The sequence below is a fragment of the Thrips palmi genome, unplaced genomic scaffold, assembly GCF_012932325.1.
Source record: "Thrips palmi isolate BJ-2018 unplaced genomic scaffold, TpBJ-2018v1 HiC_scaffold_11, whole genome shotgun sequence".
Lineage (NCBI taxonomy): Eukaryota > Metazoa > Arthropoda > Insecta > Thysanoptera > Thripidae > Thrips > Thrips palmi.
Genome location: NW_023144622.1, coordinates 4,373,530 through 4,393,399, shown reverse-complemented (window position 1 = coordinate 4,393,399; position 19,870 = coordinate 4,373,530). Strand labels below are relative to the sequence as shown.

At 60.4% G+C, this 19,870-nt stretch overlaps 2 protein-coding genes across 4 annotated transcripts in view; one reads left to right on the top strand and one right to left on the bottom strand.

Annotated features, from left to right (window-relative positions):
* LOC117639211 (mitoguardin) overlaps window positions 1-19,870 on the top strand; it is a 63,584-nt gene that overhangs the window by 8,410 nt on the left and 35,304 nt on the right. The gene's annotated exons all lie outside the window — the stretch shown is intronic.
* The window catches only part of LOC117639212 (protein unzipped-like), a 41,762-nt gene that overhangs the window by 3,451 nt on the left and 18,441 nt on the right, over window positions 1-19,870 (bottom strand). Inside the window, exons 2-5 of one of the 3 annotated variants that reach the window (XM_034374653.1) lie at window positions 15,204-15,253; window positions 3,166-3,353; window positions 2,541-2,932; window positions 47-405 (exon numbers count right to left, since the gene is read on the bottom strand). In XM_034374653.1, coding sequence (XP_034230544.1) covers window positions 47-405; window positions 2,541-2,932; window positions 3,166-3,352 — 938 coding nt within the window. In that variant the 5' untranslated portion in view covers window position 3,353; window positions 15,204-15,253. Of the gene's footprint in view, window positions 1-46; window positions 406-2,540; window positions 2,933-3,165; window positions 3,354-8,292; window positions 8,323-15,203; window positions 15,254-19,870 lie in introns of those variants that run through there. The other 2 variants (XM_034374655.1, XM_034374654.1) reach the window with 2 other exon arrangements.

Here is a 19,870-nt window from a genome sequence, read left to right as displayed (position 1 = left end):
GGCTCCCGGGAATCCTCATTTTTTCCCGCTGCGGCGGCAAACTTACTTGTGGACGTCCTTGCGCTCCTCGGCCACGGGGATGCCCCACTTGATCTCCTCGCTGGGCTTGGCGCCGGGCAGGCCCTGCGGCAGGCTCTGCGGCAGGCGCACCACGGTGGGCAGGCCCTTGAGGATGGCGCGGCCCTGGCCGTAGTACAGCGAGTAGTTGGCGTCGTAGGCCATGGCCGAGTCCACGTTGACGGCGTACTCGCCGCCGCCGTTGCGCAGCGTGGTCGCCCCCAGCACGCGCGCCTGCCGCTTCACCTTCTGGCGCTTGTGGTTGAAGGAGGTGATGGTCAGCTCGTACCGGATGGGCTCCGTCTCGACGAGCACCTCACCGTCCTGGAACTCGGCCGCCTTGTCGTGCTGCGGGAACAAGAACATGTTAGCGGGCGCGGTGCGAAGACGTTGACGGGAAGACGTTGACCACAACGATTTTGGCTTTGACCGCAATGATTTTCCGACCAAGTTGGTCAAAAAGTGGTCGAATCTCGGAAATTTGCTGATTTTGCTGACTTTGGGTGGCCACTGTGTCCAATCTAGTCGCCGTAAAAGGCCTCTCTCGACGTCCTAATATTCTTCAGCCCCTACTCTTTCATGCCCTGTATCGGGAAGACGTTGACCACAACGATTTTGGCTTTGACCGCAACGATTTTCCGACCAAATTGGTCAAAAAGTAGTCGAATCTCGGAAATTTGCTGATTTTGCTAACTTTGGGCGGCCACTGTGTCCAATCTAGTTGCCGTAGAAGACCTCCCTCGACGCCCTAGTATTCTTGAGACCCTACTCTTTCATGCCCTGTATCGGGAAGGCTATTGACCGCAACTAGTTTCGGAGCGGTAGCCTCACAAAGTTGGTCATGAAGGGTAAAAAACATAATGATGATCGGGGGCCTTTTGCGGTCTTACCCGCTGGGGCAGTGGTTCTCAACCTTAGGGTCGCGACCCCAAGCGGGGTCGCGAAATTTTTTTAAGGGTTCGCGGCGATGCTAGGGTCGTGTTTTAGGCCGATTTTAAGCAGCCACTGCGTCTGATCCGAGGCGGGCATTTTGCTCCCTCAACGGGCAATCGGTCTTTGGACCTTCCTTTAGCATGCCTTTGTTACGGAGTGCAATTATCAGTCTTAGTTTGGGAGCAGTATTGTCTCAAAGTTGGCCGAAACGCTCAGAAATGTCTATGAAAAATCGTGTTTTGGGCCGATTTTAAGCAGCCACTGCGTCTGATCCGAGGCGGGCATTTTGCTCCCTCAACGGGCAGTTGGTCTTTGGACCTTCCTTTAGCATGCCTTTGTTACGGAGTGCAATTATCAGTCTTAGTTTGGGAGCAGTATTGTCTCAAAGTTGGCCAAAACGCTCAGAAATGTCTGTGAAAAATCGTGTTTTGGGCTGATTTTAAGCAGCCACAGCGTCTGATCTGAGGTGGGCATTTTGCTCCCTCAACGGGCAGTTGGTCTTTGGACCTTCCTTTAGCATGCCTCTGTTACGGAGTGCAATTATCAGTCTTAGTTTGGGAGCAGTATTGTCTCAAAGTTGGCCGAAACGCTCAGAAATGTCTATGGAAAATCGTGTTTTGGGCCGAATTTAAGCAGCCACAGCGTCTGATCCAAGGCGGGCATTTTGCTCCCTCAACGGGCAATTGGTCTTTGGACCTACCTTTAGCATGCCTTTGTTACGGAGTGCGATTGTCAGTCTTAGTTTGGGAGCAGTATTGTCTCAAAGTCGATCAAAACGGTCGCAAGTGTCTTTGAAAAACCGTTGTGACTATTTTGGTCAACTTTGAGACAATACTGCTCCCAAACTAAGACTGATAATCGCACTCCGTAACAAAGGCATGCTAAAGGAAGGTCCAAAGACCAATTGCCCGTTGAGGGAGCAAAATGCCCGCCTTGGATCAGACGCTGTGGCTGCTTAAAATCGGCCCAAAACACGATTTTTCATAGACATTTCTGAGCGTTTCGGCCAACTTTGAGACAATACTGCTCCCAAACTAAGACTGATAATTGCACTCCGTAACAGAGGCATGCTAAAGGAAGGTCCAAAGACCAACTGCCCGTTGAGGGAGCAAAATGCCCACCTCAGATCAGACGCTGTGGCTGCTTAAAATCAGCCCAAAACACGATTTTTCACAGACATTTCTGAGCGTTTTGGCCAACTTTGAGACAATACTGCTCCCAAACTAAGACTGATAATTGCACTCCGTAACAAAGGCATGCTAAAGGAAGGTCCAAAGACCAACTGCCCGTTGAGGGAGCAAAATGCCCGCCTCGGATCAGACGCCGTGGCATGTTAAAGGAGGGGTCCCGTGGGGTCGCGAAATTTTTCCTGGGGGTCGCGGAAATTTTTGGCTTCAAATTTGGGGTCGCGAGCCGAGAAAGGTTGAGAGCCGCTGCGCTGGGGCCTCTTGGGGGCCAGTCCGAGCCTGATTGGTGGGGTCACATACGTTCGGTTCGACTCCTATTCAGCGACTCTGGAGCTCAAAACGCGTCCGGCGCGGAGTCCTTACCTGGTCGACGACGTTGATGAGGCCCTGGAAGCCCCTCTTCTCGATCTGGCCCAGCAAGTGCGTGAAGCCGAGCACGCCGCGGCCGTCGCCCGGCTCCTCCACCTTCCTCCTGGCGATGTAGTTGTCGCCCGCGGCCACGGCGCCCACCGGCATGGTGCCGGTGAAGCGGTCCCAGCGCTCCCACGACAGGCGCGCCGCCTTGTCCTCGTTGTCCAGCACCTCGTAGTCGTTGTAGCGGAAGACGTGGTTGCCCAGCGCCACGTGGCACGCCGGGTGTCCGGAACGCAGCACGCCGGCCAGCCACTCGCCGTTGTGGCGCGCGCGGCACACGTACACGTCGCGCTGCAGCACCTCGTTGAGGTTCTCCTCGTCCTCGCCGTTGGTGTTGTCACCTGTGCAGCGTAAAGTTAGTCTCCGCGCCCAAAACTCCAGACGCGTTTTGAGCTCCAGAGTCGCTAAACAGGACTCGAACCGTACGTGTGACCCCACCAATGGATTCCTCGTTCGGAGAGCAATCCATTGGTGGGGTCACACGTTCGGTTCGAGCCCCATTTAGCGACTCTGCAGCTCAAAACGCGTCTTGAGGTTTGGCCTCCTCCACTGTGTGGAGCACACACGGACTTACCCGGCACGATCTCGTAGGCGCCCACGACGGCGGCCTCCGAGCGCTCGCCGATGCTCTTCTTGACCCAGCGCAGGGTGCTGGACGTGATGAGGGGCGGCGCCGAGTACTTGGACTTGATGTGCACCACGTCCTCGCTGGCGTGCACCGCCACGCAGCCCAGCACCACCAGCAGTGCGCACACGTTCATCCTGCCGGCACAGAAACAAAACATGTACTTTTTTTTTCGTGGGAAATATTGTATTTGGATTGGCCGGACTGGGCGGCTTGCCGCTCCACTGCATCGCGCCCACGCGTCACTCCGGCCACGTTACGACCCGCGTCGCGACAGCAGCGCTCTGTCTCTCTCGCACCCGCACGGGCCTACGGGGCGCCCCGCGAGTGCGAGAGAGACAGACAGACAGTCCGTCGCTCGACATTACGACCGCGGCGTGCTTCCCTTCCCACCGCGGGCAGGCTGAGCGGCGGCACAACCTGTCGCGGCCTAGCCTTCCGTAGAGCTCAGCCACCGCGAGAAGAGGAAGAAGAAGAAGAAGGAGGCGCGGGAAAAAAGGCGGAGATAACGGCAGACATATTTGTCGGCAACTGGTGCGGAACGGAGGCGGAAGCCTTTTCAGAACGCGTGGCACTGGCGCTGCTACCGCTGCAACCGCGGTGCAATCGGGGAGCAGTCAGTGGGACGCCTTGCAATGGCTTTGCAATCGGGCCCCCATTGTGCGGGCCGGCTCCACACGGGACGAGCCACTGTCTTTGCGGCTCTCGAGATGAGTTCAGGTCGAGCTGGGTAGGGGGGTTGCTATCCGAGGCTAGGTCGATATTCAGATAGAGTGCATCGAGAAACTTGTTTCAAAGAGTGGCATTTAATTTCGAATTTATTTCAGCTGTTCCTTCGTTGCGGTTTTGGCGACCCCGCGGGGGCTTCGGCCTCCGCGACCACACCCTCCGATCCGTAGTCCGGGCCGTTCCGACGGCGTCCGGGACCCGCACAGCCATTAGCTCGCTGTCAACGCGCCGCGCGTCACGGCACGTCACGGCACGTCACGCGACGCGGTGCAGACCGATTCCGAGAGTGGCTTCCTTCGCTCCGCCTCTCTCGCACCCCTGCGCGCCCCGTGAGTGCGAGAGCGACGCAGCGCGACGAAAAAGCGACTCGGAATGAGTCCGCTGCAGCGTTGCCGCCGCACCGCGCTCCGGGTTGTCATCGCCGAGCCGCGCTGCGGGCGGATTCCGTCGCGCGCTGTCTCTCTCGGCTCGTGGGGCGTGCCGTAGGGGCGCGAGAGAGACAGCATTAGCGATTATTCCCCGATAAACGGAGAGCACGAAAAAAGTGGACGGGCCAACACGGCAATTAACGCACTGGCCGTGACGCGTATGCAAGGCGAGCACTCCGCGGGCATCCTCCTTTTGTTGTTGTTTTTAGGCTGGCCTTTTCGGCCGCGCTAAGTACAGGCTGCCAGGCGCCGCCAGGCCCGCCGGTTCGCGTACACAACCCGTTTGGGGGGCCAGCGCCATCAGGCCAGCCGACGTCCACACTGTGGGAGGATAGTTTGCGACGGGCCGGCCCGCCACTGTGACAACTTGTAAAGTCAAGTACCGTGATGCCTATAGTGTAGCCGCCGTCGCCAGCCCAGTGGACCAGCCCGGCCGGAGGAAGTGAAATCGATTATTTCACTTTGTTTTACCGCCCGGAGCCTGGAGGCCTGGTCCGGAGTCTGGAGTCCGCCGCGGAGCGCCCTTCATTTACGTCTTCCGGTCAAAGCGTGAGTCGTGCCGTGCCGAGCCGCACCGCGGTCTAGCCCGCCGCCTCGCTTGCTTTCATTCCCAACATTTTCCTTTCCCGGTTTTTTGTCCGCCGCTCGCCGCCATCGTGCCCGTCATCATCCTCCAGTCCAGGACGGCACCGCCGCGGAGTCCTCTCTCCGCCCGCCAGTGCACCGGGCGTCATCTCTCTCCTTCTCCCCGATTAATTAATCTAAAACTGTCGAATTCATTGCGTTGCAAGGCCTTTATTAAAAATGCTTCCGAGCAACGCACCGCCCTCTCGCTCTCCGCGACCGCACGCCGTGCCGCCACACTGCTCACTCCAGGCCGTGCCTTTCCCGAAGCCGCCCCCGCCTCCAGCCGCGCGCCCCGCTCTCCAGAAGCCTCTCCATAATTCTCCAGGCGGGCGGCGTCGTGCGCCCCATCGGCTGCGTCCGAAAGCCGCTGTCTCTCTCGCACTCGCGGGGCCTGCCGTAGGGCCCGTAGGGGTGCGAGAGAGACAGAGCGACGAATTTCGAACGCGGCCGCGCGCTCTCCAGCGGCGCCCCTCGCCGTTGCGCGCGTCCCCGACGGGGCCTGCGGGGCCTCGGCGTCCTCGTGGATCTGGAGTGGCGTCTTTATCCAGGGCCCTCTCTCTCTCTCTCTCTCTCTCTCTCTCTCTCTCTCTCCTCTCTCTCTCTCTCTCTCCTCTCTCTCCTCTCTCCTCCCCCTGCTCCCGGTCCCTTTGTCTCAGTCACGCAACGCCAATTGTCCAGTCATCAATCCGCGATTGGTCCGGGGCGACGCGTCCCCGCTCCGGCATGCGTCCCCCGCCGCGCCGCCTAACGAACACGTCCACACACTGCGATCCGCCCGGAGGAGACACATTGCGGTTCGCATTTACCTCGAGTTAATAATAATTGAAACAAGTTGCTGTCGGTGTGAGGGGAGGGCCTGGATGTCGTAGGGGAGGAAGGCGCCGGTACAAGTTGGGCGCCGGCGCCGCGGCGGGGCGGAGCGGGTTGGGGCGGGGCGGGGCGGGGGGAGAACGCCCCCGCGACGAGACACGCAGACTGGGGAGAGCCAGGGCCAGACTTTTGCCGGGGCCAGACTAACCCGCCTGTCAGACGTGAAGACGATCAGTGCAAAGTTGCGGTCGCGAATGTCCGTGTGCGTGTCAGAGGGGGACCAAACATGCGCGGGAGTTCACCCCGCCCGGCCCGGTGGCGGACATGTAGATCAAAGGCCAATTTCCGGACGGGGCGCCGAATAATCGATGCGGTAAAACATTTTAATTATTTCTAAAAATAACTTGTTTTGCATGTTTTTTTTTTTCGGTGAGATGATGGCTGGCCCGTTGGCGTCCATTACATGCCCGGGGGGTTAATAATCAGTTCGGCGCTGTGTTCCCCCTCCCCGCCCCGCCGGGCCCGTCTCCCCCCTCACGGCCGCGTGTAAGCGCCAAAATTTATGGGTAAAGTTTTAGGGCGAGGCAGTTGTGAGCGGCACTGCACTCGGCCAGCTCGGCCCTTACACGCGTTCGATCCGGAGAGTCCGGAGAGGACTTTAAAGGCGCGGCGAGGGGGGGGGGGGCGAAAGCGGATGCGGCCCACTGTGGGACGCACGCCTGGGCAGGTGAGCCCCTGTGCGTGTTTTTCGCGCGTTTGCCCGTCAACGCCATTAGAATTAAGCCATGTCGCCTGCGACTGCGGACGGCGCACCAAAACGCCCTGCAGCCCGACGGACAAGCGAGCTCGCATGCCGCGCGCCAGTAACGCTTAGAGCGAGTGCCGGCCGCACGCACACACACGCACACACACGCACGCACGCACGCGCACTCACACACACGCGCACACACGCAGACGCGCGTTCGGCGTCGGCGAGCGCCTGTGAGGTAGGCAGTCCCGTTACACCCAGACGCACTGCCTTGCTGCCTACCCGGCACTTCGCAGGCGCCCACAGTGTAGCGTCGCGTTGCGTTGCCCGACACACGCGTGCGTGTTCACAGTGCACCTCCCCGTGTCACTGCCACCGGACTCGATGGCTGTCACCCACACCATAAATAAGCGGAGCGCGGAGGGATCCAGCGAACTGAGTCATTTTCGTCGCTCTGTCTCCCTCGCACCCCCAGGGGACGCCGCGTGAGTGCGAGAGAGACAGAGCGGCCTCTCGGAATCAGTCTGCTGCGGATTATACGGCCGTCTCGCTGCCCCGGGGTCCCGGCCGGTCCCGAGCCGGCGGTCCTGTTGACGCCCCGGAGGCTCCTAATCTTGCTTTACGGCGCGCGTGAGTGTGTGAGCGGGCCGCCCGGACCGCCCGGCCCGCCGAAGCACGGCGTGGTCTTCGATCTGGCGTCCGCCCGCGTCCCCCGGCGGGCGTGAGCGGGTTGGCGAGGCCCTTTTGACACCTCGTTCCTCGCTCCGCAGTCCGCACGCCGAGCTGTGCGAGTGAGAACGATATCGCCTACCTGGGGTTCCACGACCTGACCACTGGGTACGCAAGACAACCGAGGTACCGCCGTTCCAAAAATTCTCCATTTTTCTGCCAGCAATTAAAATTGATTCGCAAAATATTTTTCCCGAAAATTGCAGTGTGAGACCTGCCGCAATGGGACAGCGGGCTGACTTCCCCTTATCGCTCGCTCATCGTGGGCCATTACTTTGCGGGTGGAGTATGAGTGACAAACGACCGTCCTGGCCGACGCACTGCGTGGCCGCGTGGCCCGTCATCCATACCTCCATCCATCTCTCGCGGCCGGAGGGCGGAGGGCAGGGTGACACGCGTCGAAACGGTCAAAACGGAATGGATTCAAATGGCGGCTCGATTGTTTGTCTCACTCGGCCGGCCGCAGCCTGTGGCCGCCTTTGGACACAGCGCGGTGACCGCATTGTGACGTCATCATGGCCGACGCCGTGACCCGCGACGCGCTGACCCCCGTGACACACTGCTATCAGTCGGGCGCCACCCGCCGCCAGCTGCCTTTCTGTGTGTCTGTCTGTCTGTCTGTGGATGCTCGTCCGTCTGGGCACTGAAAACGGTCCACCTCACCAAAAGTCCTTTTGTGAGTTCTGCGTACTGAGAAGTTGGACGACATCGCTCCCCCCCCCCCTTTTCTCTCTGATACTATAAAGTGTCCTTATTGGGCATCAAGTGCTGTCCAGATGAAGCCCTTCCAGCAGCCCACGCGGCGTCTCTCTCTCTCTCCCCCCTCTCTCTCTCTTTCTCTCTCTTTCTCACGCGCGGCGTCCGTGCGTCTGCCCTCGTCTTAATAGAGAAATTCCACGGCGTATGATTGCCTTCCCGGTGGATGCTGTCCCAAACCGTGGCGGCTCTGCGAGCTCTCTGACAGCATCGGTCTGTCTGTCTGCTGTCTGTCTGCCCCGGACTCACGTTTAGGCTTCCACCGCGCGGCGTTCTCACCTGCAATCAAATCAGAGGAGCGAGATGAGTTTTGACACGCGTCGACACTGGAACTCGTTTTCGCCTGCAGGCGTTCGTCTCGTTACAGTCTAGGCCAGAGTTTCGGACCAACTTTTCTTCAAACTTTAATCATTTTCCCCAAAAAATAACTTGGACAAAACGAAAACCCTTTCTTTTCCGGATCACGAGATGTAAACGCAGAAACGTTTGCCAGCCGGGCACAAGTATGTCGGTGACTGAGCGGAACAAAATTCGCACGTAAACATTTATGGCGTCCTAAAAATGGCGGGAAAAGTGGTCGAGTTGGGGGAGCCGACGACGCCCGTCCCGTCCGTGTTATTGCTGGCTTGCTCGGCCTGCCTGGTTCGCCGGTCGAGACCCATATACCTACATCCGCGCCGTGCCTGCCCGCCAAGCCCCCGCCACGCCACTGCGGGGCCGCGGGGCCGCGCTAGTGGAGCAGGGGCTTCACGGGGACGAGCAGGAGGGGCCTCGGGATGGGACCAGCAGCGCGTTGCCATGGTTACGCCCTCCAGCATTATCAACACAGGGCACGTGCTGAAGGGGGCGGGCCTGCCAGAGAGAGGAGAGAGAGAGAGAGAGAGAGAGAGAGAGAGAGAGAGAGAGAGAGAGAGGTGTGCTGCAGCCAGGTGGTGTCGCGAATCTCTCTATCCTTGTTCCGCACTCTGGCCAATCCATGCAGGTGGGCCTAAGTGGCCGCGCCGAAGTAAACGTCACCGCGTCGAATTACTCGACACGCGTTCACCTGAGCCTCCCAGCCGCCCTCTTCGCCCCTCGAGGCCATTGCCTTATCGGGGAAGGGGTGGCCCGCGACGCGACGCTAGCCACCCCGTTGAACTGCAAGTCACGCCGCGAGACCATTTAACCGGCGGACTATTTCAATTTGACGTATAATCCCCCTCGCCCTGCTCACCCTGAAGCACGTCCCGGGCTGGTGATCGATTCGACTCAAGCGCTCCGCCCCGCCCCGCTCGCGTCTTATCAAAAATATTACCCTATGATTGATAATTTTTTTTTTCCGCCGGCGGTAGCGGGGTTCGATCCCGGCCCCCCGTTATCCAAACAGTGATCGGCGTGGCGCGGCCCGCACGGCATGCCGGTGGCGGCGCTATCCGAATTGAATCCCGGACAAGCAGGGCGCCGCCCCGGCCGGCGTCTGTCTGTCTCTCTCGCACCCGGGCCTCCAGGCGGCGCGCGCCGTGAGTGCGACGGAGACGGAGCGACTCGTCCTGCCGGTACCAGCATCCTCGCCGCGCCAATAAGTCGTTGCCCCGATCGATAGGTCGATCACTGGCCGCCCAGAGCATCGGGACCATCGGGACCCTTGATCTCGTCCGGCGGCGAGTGCTCGCCTAGAGTGACCAGTCGGCCGGATTTCTGCCTTCGCCTTCGCCGCTCCGATTTGAGTGCCTTCACCGCTTCCTGCTGCTGGCCGTGCCGAAGGCCGTGCAAGGCGGCGGGGCGCCGAGCGGCGTTAATCTGCGGAATGCGGCGGGCGTGGCGGGGCGGGGCGGGGCGGGGCGGGGCGGGGCGGGGCGGGGCGGGGCGGGGTGCTGCAGGATGCGAGCAATACGGGGGACTTATCTCTGGCCCCGCCCCACAGTGCAGGCCGCGACGCCGGCCACGCTGCTGGCCTACTGCCGCGTGATTCAGAAGAGCGATCTGTCTCTCTCGCACCCTCACGGAGCGCCCCGTGAGTGCGACAGAGACGGAGCGACGAAACGACTCACCCTCTGGAGGGCGGTGGTGGCAGCGGCGGCGAAATGACTAGATTACATTAAGGTACGCGCGGGGGGGAAATCCTGCTTGGGGGAGGGCGGACAGACAGACAGACAGACAGACGGGCAGGCAAGGGCGTAACGGCACGCCCATTGCGTAATCTCCGAGCGACGCGCCGCGACTCACGCTTTGGCGGTGACTGAGTCGCATGTTGACGAGGCGTGTGATATGAACGTGTCACTCTGTCGCGCGCTCCGCGACGAGCATAGGGGGACGGACGAACAGACAGACAGACAGACAGACAGACAGACAGGGAAGCAAGCATGCAGGCAGGCGGATAGAGAAAGGGCTAGGCAGGGAAGTGCGATAAACGTGGAGCCATTTCCATGGAAATGGAAAAAGAAGATAAGTCTACCTGGAGCGCGACGGCGACGCGACGCACAGACGGACAGACAGACAGACCGCGGCAGTCGCGTGCCGCATCGTGCGTGGGAAGCGGCGCCACGCGGGAAAAATGCGATACGAATCGGGGAGGGGGGGGCGTGTGTGCCAAATTAGAGAGAGAGGGAGAGGCGGTGGAGAGTGCGGCCACAGGGGTGGCGAGAGTGCGAACGGACGGCCGCCTGATGAAGGGGAAGCTTGCCCTCTGTCAGCCCAACTAAAAGCCTTTCGTGCCCGTAAGCGTCAGTGCATTACGCCCAGCGGACCATCGGCCAAACACTCAGCGCAGGCATTACCAAGGGGGTTGAGGGCCGGGGACTTATTTTTGACAGTGCTGCAGTCGGGTGCTGACTTCTCTCTCTCCCCCCCCCCCCCCCTCCGTTTTGGCGGTGCTTTGGTTTCGCGCGACGTGACGAGGTGGCTTCGGCTCGCTGCAGTATTATTCTTCCTAGGGCTTAACGCCCCCCCCCCCTTCCGGCCTGCCCTGCCCGGCCGGCTTGGGCGGCCTCGGCGTGTCGCCCCGTAGGATCCCCTCGCGTTCCCCGCGTCACTCGAGAAGACTGAAGGCGCCTAAGGCCTAATCAGTGAAAAATGCACCTCTTACCGCCCCCGCCCTGTGTTGACTGCCGGACGGCCGACACCGCCCCCGCGCCGCCCCACACCGCCCCCACGCCGCCCCCGCGCCACCGTCCTGCCACTCACCCCAACGGCACGGCACGCGGGGGTGGCCCTCAAGTGCATGATTTTGTTAGCGTTTCGGGGTAGATTGGGTATAAGTAATTGCCGGCATTGCCCCACACTGCGGGGACGGCGGGGTGCACGAAACGCGGGGAGGTGCGGTCGGCACGCTGCGGTGTCAAGTGTCACTCGCTGCGAGCCAGCCGGGCCAGCCGGCTTGGCTTGGATTTCAGCGCCGTTGGTTCAGCCATTCACGCGCCGAAACGCCCTTCTGGCCTTTCCGCTCGCTTTCGACCGTCGGGCGCCAAGCAGTCTGATTTACAACTCCCCCTTATTGCCGTTTCAACTCCTTCTCGTCGCTTTTTGGCGCGCGCCGAGTCCGTTTTATGAAGAAACGCTATTGGCAGTGCGTTCTGCGCATAGCGCGCGTGCCCGCGAACACTGCGCGGGCTCTCGAACGGAGGCGGGGAGACCCGAATATGAATGCGTTTAATATTTCGATTCAAACCCAGCGGTCTCGGTAAAGCGGGCAGCGGGTTATAACTTTCAAGCAATCCCGGATTTCAGGAAAATACCTCAATGGGGGGTGACCGGTTTTTAAACCTCGCGCTCAATGTGACCGGAGCTCGGGAAATTGAGTTTCAAAATGATGCCTTCCTGCACGCCACACTAAAATAAGGCATCGGCTGCTTGGTGGAGGACCCCTCACACCTCGGCAACCCCGGCACCGCCAGACGGACTATTACACCGCCATCAGGACCCATCAGTGGTTAAGACCCGAGCCCCGAGCGACACCTGTTCGGGGCCCTCGGGGACCGTCGGGGGCCTCAAGGGCCGTATTGGGCTATTGGACACCCGATCGCTTGCAGGATTGGTGCTGGGCCGGGCCCTTCCAGGACGCCGGCTTTGTCCCACTATCACCCTGCAGGCCACCCAGGCCGCGGCGGTGGAGCCCTCTCCCTCTGGGGTTGGCGGCCGACTCCACCGGTCTTCTGGCCCACTGCTGCCCGCCTCGCTGGAGGCCGCGGAGGCCATGAATGTATTGAATGGCTAAATAATGCAGGCCGGCCGTCTGCTCCTAATGGAACCAAGGCTTACGCCTATACATACTACATGTGGTACAGTGTGGGCCCCGGCACGCGCGGGTCGCTCTCTCTCGCACCCCTACGGCCCGCCCTTCGAGTGCGACAGAGACAGAGCGACGACGGCGCTGGAAGCACCAGGGCCTCGTCCTCGCTGTGCTCGCGCTTCCGAATCGGACTTCTAGTGTGGCAGTCGGATGCACGCGTCGGGTCCTTCGACCGCACCCAGCTTACCGCGGACCGACTATCGAACAAGTTAAAAGAGAATCCCGGGGCTCTGGGGCAGAAGCAGACTTCCGACTCCCCTAACCATAGTGCGGAGAAAGTTGGACGAGTCTGTCTGTCTGTCTGTCTGTTTGGCAACTGCAATTATTGCCCCTAATGATTGCCTCCCCGCGCAGTGGAGCGCGCAGTGCGCAGGGTAAAGCTTATCTAACGCATTTGTTTTCCTTCCTCTGTTTCAGGTGAGCGCAGCTAGGCGTCAGCTGATTAGGCAAGTCACGTCGCCAGACTGATGGCGATAGCGCGGGGGTTTTTATTCTTTCCGGAAAAGGTTATAAATGCTGTGGCGTGGGCGGGGCGGGGCGGGGCGGGGCGAGTACCGCGGCGGCGGAGGTTTATGTGTCGTCTTTGGACTTGACAAGCCAAAGCCTCATTACGAAGCTCACCAGACCGGCGCTTATGGCTGCTCGCGAGTGTGTCGGTTCGTCTGTCTGTCTGTCTGTCTGTCTGTCTGTCTGTCTGTCTGTCTGTCTCTGTCTGTCCGTCTGTCCGTCCGTGTGTCGAAGGCGCTTACTGTCGCCCAGTTCGGCGTGGTCGTGTCGGTCACGTCTCAGTGCGCGGACCAAGTAGCGACGCCGACCGTGTTTATGCAGTGTGGTGGTGAAGGTCAGTGCACGCCGGCGGGACGGAAGGAAACAACACCCTGGAAAAGGAAAACACGCGCCAAATATCACGCGGGTTCAAATACCCGCGCATCGATCTATTTTCCCCCTCGGCGGTGCCGCACCACTGTTACGGATGTCTGGCCGTATCTCAGTGCTCCAGGACTCCCTTTATTAGGGAACGCCGCGCAACCCTTCGCCGGCGGGCCGAGGCGAGGCCAGAGCACCTTTTTCCGCGAAAAGCAACCCCCTCCCCCTCCCCCCTGCGGGCCTTATGGCTGCGCAAAATTGCAACAGCGGAGGGTGTAACAACCGAGGGGAGGGAGGGGCGACTGTCCAGGGCGGCGCTGCCTGCGCTGCGTGGCGCAGGGGGTGTGCAGGCAGCGGGAGGTAATAATAAGGCAGCTCAGTCAGTGCCCCCTCCCCCTTCCACCCCCACCCCCTCCGGCCCCGCGGCACACGGCCCTGGCTGGCCCTGCCCTTCGTCGCTTTGCCGGGCTCCGCGGGGAAATTGTGGTGCAATTGGATTGGTTTGGAGGATTCGCCTCCGGGCGGCGCTGCAGGGGCGGAAGGGGGAGGGGGGGGGCTCGTGCATGCGGCCATAAACACGAACCGCCCGCTCGGACCGGTGGTGCGCGGACGGCGCGCGGGCCTTGAACTTGGCGAGGGCGGTCGACGGCCAGGGTTGCTGACGGCCTCCTCGGGGGCGAGGTAGGCCACGTGGTGGACACGCGCGTCGTGCGGACGGCCCGCTGCCCGGGCGGCAGAGGACGCAGAGCACGCCGCCGTCCGGGGGCGGGGGGACGCGGACGCGACCACCGTGGCGGCATTTATTAAAATTTCAATTCCGGCTTGGCAGTGGGGTGGGGAGAGGGAAGTCCCTGCGGCGCACGGTGAATTGAATGCAGCGCCCCGTCTCGTTCTGATGGACCGCTAAGTGCCTCGGCTTCACCCTGCGCCGCCCTGCGTCGCCCTGACACTCAGTCTATTGTCTCTGTCTCCCTGTCGCTCCCTTTTTCGAATCCAGTCCTACACCGCCAACCAACAACTTCCTTATTTTTCGGCGACGTTTTTGTTTTGTTCGGCCGTGTAGTCCGGGTTAACGGACGGTGCTCAGCAGACGCCTCGCCAGACGGTCCCGCCCTCCCCGTGCGCCCCGTGGGCCCCAGGGCCAGTGTGGGCCCCGGAACACGTCAGCCATTCAATGTTTGATAAGGTGTCCCTTCCTTCCCCCTCCCCCTGCGACACGGTTACTGAATGCAGTCTTTGAAGACCTTGCTCTTTCCTCGAGTCTGGCGCACCCTCTTCGCCACTCCCCTCCCTCCCTTCGCCCTGCTCTAGGAATTTTTTCTCGCTTGTCCTTTTTTTTTGTCGTTGTCGAATCGCGAAATGGGCTGTTCTGCCCAATGAAGCGTTTTATGCCTTGTCGCGTCGCCTACGTGCGGCCCTGCGGCCCGTGTGTGGAATGCGGAGTCTCTCTCTCGCCCCCGCGACCCGCCCCGCGAGTGCGACGGAGACAGAGCGACGGCGATACGATCCTGGGGGTCGCCTCTGACGAGGGGTGCGTCTCCGGCGCGACTTTGACGCCCCGCGCCTTGGAGCCCCTGCAGTACACGCGGACACTTTGCCGGGGATCAAAAGATCAGCTCGCTTCCACAAAAAACGCAAAAAAACGTGAAAAAAAAAATTATTTTCTTAAAAAAATTCATGATTTTGGCTGGCTCTCGCCTCTGTGAGCCGCATGGCAAGCGGCAAAGGCACCCTCTCCGAGTTTGGAGTTTGGCGGACAGGTCGATCCGGGGCCTGCACAGCAGCCCCCGCAGCCCCAGCAGCCCCCGCAGCCCCCCGCCAGTGCGGTGATCGTCCCCCTGAGGCTCTCACCGGCCGGCCTCGTGCAAACATCCCTTCACCCGGAACCGACCCTAGACTCCCCCTCCCCCGCCCCTCCTTCAAATTCAGCACCACTCAAAGTCCCTCCCTTCCGCCTTGCCTCGCCTCCGTCCGCGGGACCGCACCCAGATATTTGCCGCGTCGGTTCTGCTTGCTTGTAGGTTACCTTGGGCCGGGGGCGGTTCGCGGGGGCTCAGTGTGCCGACCAGGGGTGCACTAGAAAAAAAAGAGAAAAAAATATTATCGGCATGTTTGCTGACAATGTCGATGTGGGCCTCTATTTTTCCCCCGCCCTGCCAAAACGGCAGTCGCGGACCCCTTTCTCTGGACCCCTCTGGCAGCTGCGCGACGCCGGGCTGGGCGCCCCCGACGAAAAAAGGAAAAGGACAAAAGACTAAACAAAATGAAGAAAAATGCTTGCTGCCAATAGCGAAACGGCGCGGCCAGGGACGGCGTGCCAAAGCCAGCCGAAGCCAGCCGAAGGCCGTAAGTCGCCCTGCCATTATCTGTGACACCTCGGCTCTGGAGAGGCCTGGAGGAGTCTGGAGGCCCGGCCGGTTCCAGCGGTTCCAGCGCGTCATGGAGGAGCCGGCCGGCTAATTTATAAACTCGGTATGCAAACGAGGCTGGGCGGGAGTACCTGGCGGCGTGGCGCGGCACGGCGGCCCGGGTGCCAACAGCGGGCCTGCACTGTAATTTCATGAATTAGCAGACGCATCATGTTGTTGTTGTTGTTTATGACCTGGCGAGTACGACCAGTGCCAACTCGACAACAATCATTCCGACAACTTTGTGTACGCGTCGTCGTGCGTTGCGACCGTTTCGTTCAGGATGACTTTGCGTTCTGAATTCGACTTGTACCGCGCTACTTCACCCAGAAAACGACGCCCAATTTCGGGATGTCTGTCGCGTTGGCACTCCCCTTCGCTCGCAGTGTAGCGGGCGCTGGGGCTCACTTCTCGCACCGCGTCGCGCCTTTATTTATCACTCGAATTTTATTTGACTTCCTTCCGGACGGATCTATCCCGTGGCGTATCCGGCGGCCTCCCCCTCTATCCTCCGTCTCTGTCACTCTCTATCCTGCGGATAGGCGAGTCACCCACCGTTTTTCCCTGCCGTGAGCGGTGCCTCTGCCTTGGGCGAGAGAGGGAGGGAGAGAGAGAGAGGGTGGGAATCCATCATTTCATGACCCCCACCCAGTACTGTACCTTACCTACCCCCGTCTGCTGCGGACAGCCATCCATAACACGTCGATGCAGAGGGCTGCCGAGGGTGGCGGGGGCAAATTGAAAAGGGGTGGGGGCGAGCCGGCCTGTCTCTGTCGCACTCATGGTGCGGCCCCTGAGGGGTGCGAGAGAGGCAGAAAACCTCTTCGGAATCGGTCAGTCAGCAGGTTGCAGCTGTTGTGTCCGCATCGCGGAGAGAGAGAGGACAGACAGACCTCAGCGTTTGCTCTTCCACCGTAACAGGGGAGCGGGAAAAATAGCGGGGGGTCGCTGCCGGCAAGTTTGTACGAATTTGTCCCGTCCGGTACACTGCAGCGGAAGGTCGATCGTCCGGGTGCAACCGGACACCGGTAGCGGCGTGCGGCGACCCAGTGGCCATGCGGCCATGCTGCCATGCACCGGGCCAGCCAGCCGGGCCAGCCAGCCGGGCTGCAACCGCAGAGGTGGCTTCGCCTAAGCCTTCCGCCCAGCGCGGCCAAGTCCGGCCCAACCCGGGCCATCATAGAGCAGGAAGAGGCTAGGCTGGGCCGGGCTGGGCGGCGAGCTGACGATCTCGTTCTCCCAGGACTTATGCAACCGTTCAGGATGGGCACGGGCCGTGCAAGGGTGCGCAGAGCGAAGCGGAAAAATTCGCTTAGAAAAAGTCACTAAAATTACATTTAAAAACAATTAAATAAGGGCTTTAAAAAAATCCGAGTGACAATTTTGAGAACGGGTAAAAACGCGGAAAGTCCAGAAAAAGAAGAGAAAGCCGAACGCGCGCGGGCAAAAAGAAGAAACCGTTTTGGCCGAGCCGCGCAGCGCAGCCTTTCCAGATGGACATGTCGATAATCCAGTGGCCTTGACAGCGTGTGTTAAGCAAATGGAACAGCAGCGGCCGCGTGGATTGGCCGGCGATCGAAGGGGGAAGGGGGTGACTGGCCAACGAACTGGACTTGGACTGGACAGCACCGAGCTCGGCGATGACATCATCGTTCCAAATCGGCAGCTTTATTTTCATCCTCCGCAGCGATCGTGTAAACCCTCCTTGTACTAAAAGGCGACGCTCTCTCTCTCTCTCTCTCTCTCTTCCTCTCTCTCTCTCTCTCTCTCTCTCTCTCTCTCTCTCTCTTTTCGCTCGCCGATTGTTCGACCGATGCGGGCCACCCGGCTCATTTATATTTCACACCAGGAAGGGCACGCGCCTCGCAGTGTCGTGGCGAGAATCACTTGAGGACACGTGCTCGTGTGTGTGTGTGTGTGTGTGTGTGTGTGTGTGTGTGTGTGTGTCGGTGCGGCCTCCGCCGTCACTTGTACCTCGAGCGTCTCATTGAGCCTGCTGGCGCCCTGGGCGGTACAGACTGGGGCGTCAATTGCACACCACCACTGCAGCAAGACACTGGAAATTCCACCAAAAGAACGTACTTCTGCATACTAACGAACTATCCTTGCAAAAAAAAAAATACAATTAAAAGTATTTCTACTGTGGTATTTTTCTGAAAAAAAAAATAAATTTGCAGTGCGGTGTACATGACTGTCCCACCCAAGTGTTTACCGAAGAGAAAGACGGAACTGGCCGGAGCTCGACGCGCCCCGTTTTGTGTGCGAAAGTGCGGCGGCTTAGGCGCGGTTCCACTTTACACTGCACCTGTCTGGCCGCGGAGATGCACCGCACTGCACTGTGAAATGCATGCCGGCGGAGAAATGAGAAATGCCGGGGAGGGAGTAGGGAGGTGCAGCGGTGAATGGAAAAAAAATAGTGTCCGGTGTCTCGCGTGCATCCAGGCGCACTGCCACGGTGTGTGTGTGAGAGAGAGAGAGAGGAGAGAGAGAGAGAGAGAGAGAGAGAGAGAGAGTAAGAAGGCGGTTTTGAATCGGAGCGCTGGCCGCCACATCATCTGCCAGTGGTTCGCTAATGCATGCGATGCACCGTGGATGCGTCTGCCGCCCGAGTGAGACTGACCAGCACACTTTTTGCTTCTCTCTCTCTCTCTCTCTCTCTCTCTCTCTCTCTCTCTCTCTCTCTCTCTCTCTCCCTGCCGTGCGACGAGGACGGCACGATGCCGACTGTGTGCGAGTTGATTGATTGCGGGCCGCTTTATCGGGGGGCGTATTTCACCGGCCAGGCCAACAAGGCCGAGTCGCTCTGTCTCTCTCGCACTCGTGGGCTGGCCTACGGTGGGCCGTCGGAGTGCGAGAGAGACGGAGCGACTTTGGCTTCTTTGGCTCGGCTTGCAGCAGGCCGCACGCACCGCCAGCCAAAATAGCAGCCGTGTTTTGATTTATCGCGAATCAATTATTGCGTTTTGGGCGGGGGGGGGAGGTAAACAGTGGGGGCACAGTGCCAAGAGCCCCCGCGGCAGCCGCGGGAACTTTGCCGGGCCCCGGAGCTTGGGGGTAGTTTTGCAGGCCGCCTGTTGCATTGTTGATGATCTGTCTGTCTGTCTTGATCGGTGGCCGGCTTGACTACTAGTGCACCCTGCCTTCATCTCGCCCTCTATTTGCCCCCCCCCCCTTTTTCCCCTTCCAGTGGACCTCTCCGGGCATTCCAGCGGGCATAAGGCACGCGTACAGTGTAGGGGGGCCTCGCTTGGGAACGGCGCACCCCTAGGGAACACATGGAAAGGGCAAACACACACACACACACACACACACGACACCCCTTTGAAGGTGGCGAGAGATGGGCAGAGGGATTTTCCGGGCCGTGATTCGATGACTGCGAAGGCCGCTTCGCTGTTGGCAATGGAAATTGGGTTAGTGTCGTAACCCGAGGCGCGCGGCGGCGGAGCGAATAGGAGGAACGTGGAAAACAAGGAAAATGTTGTGGTTATAAAAGGATAACCGGGGCGGGGAATTGGAGAGAGGGGAGACGCTGCAGGAGGTCGCCCTCCTTCCTCCCCCGCGAACCGCGGCCGCCGTTAAAACGGTGATTGGCGGCAGAACGCGCAACGCGCGGCCGATTCGTTTGCGTTTGGACGGCCTGGCGCGGTACACTGTAGAGCAGCCCGGAGCCTGTAATTAGCGGCCTGCGATTAAGAGAGAGAGAGAGAGAGAGAGAGAGAGAGAGAGAGAGAGAGAGACGGCTGAACCAGAGATCCACGCGTTGGGCTGGGTCCGCGATGCTGGCCGCAACAGTTTCAGCAGCCATCAGCGACAGACAAAGCGCAAAGCCACAGACAGACAGACGGACGGACAGACAGACAGACACAGCCCCCGGAGCGGCCTCCCCTATGACACGCTGACCCCTCACTCCCCTTGCTGGCCCCTGGGGGGGGCCCGGCCCGGGGGCCCCCCTTTCCCTTTTAAATGGGGTTTGGGCGGCCCGCAGGGCCCCCTGGGATGAACTGTCCCTGCGGGAAGCCCATGCCGAGGCCGAGGCCCATGCCGAGCCCTACCAGGCCGTCCGGTGCTTTATTTTGCTTTTCGCCGAGCTGCACGGCCGGCCGGCCGAAAGTTAATCATGCCAAGCCTCTGCTTTGCAAAGTGTAGCGGAACCGCCATGAGGACGAGAGGGACGAAAAATGGCGGCTGCGTTCGGGAGTCCGTTCGGTTTGCGGCGTAACGGTGCGCTGGGAGTCTGGGCGTCTGCTAGTGCCGCCGCCACTCCGCCCGACCACGAATCGCGGAG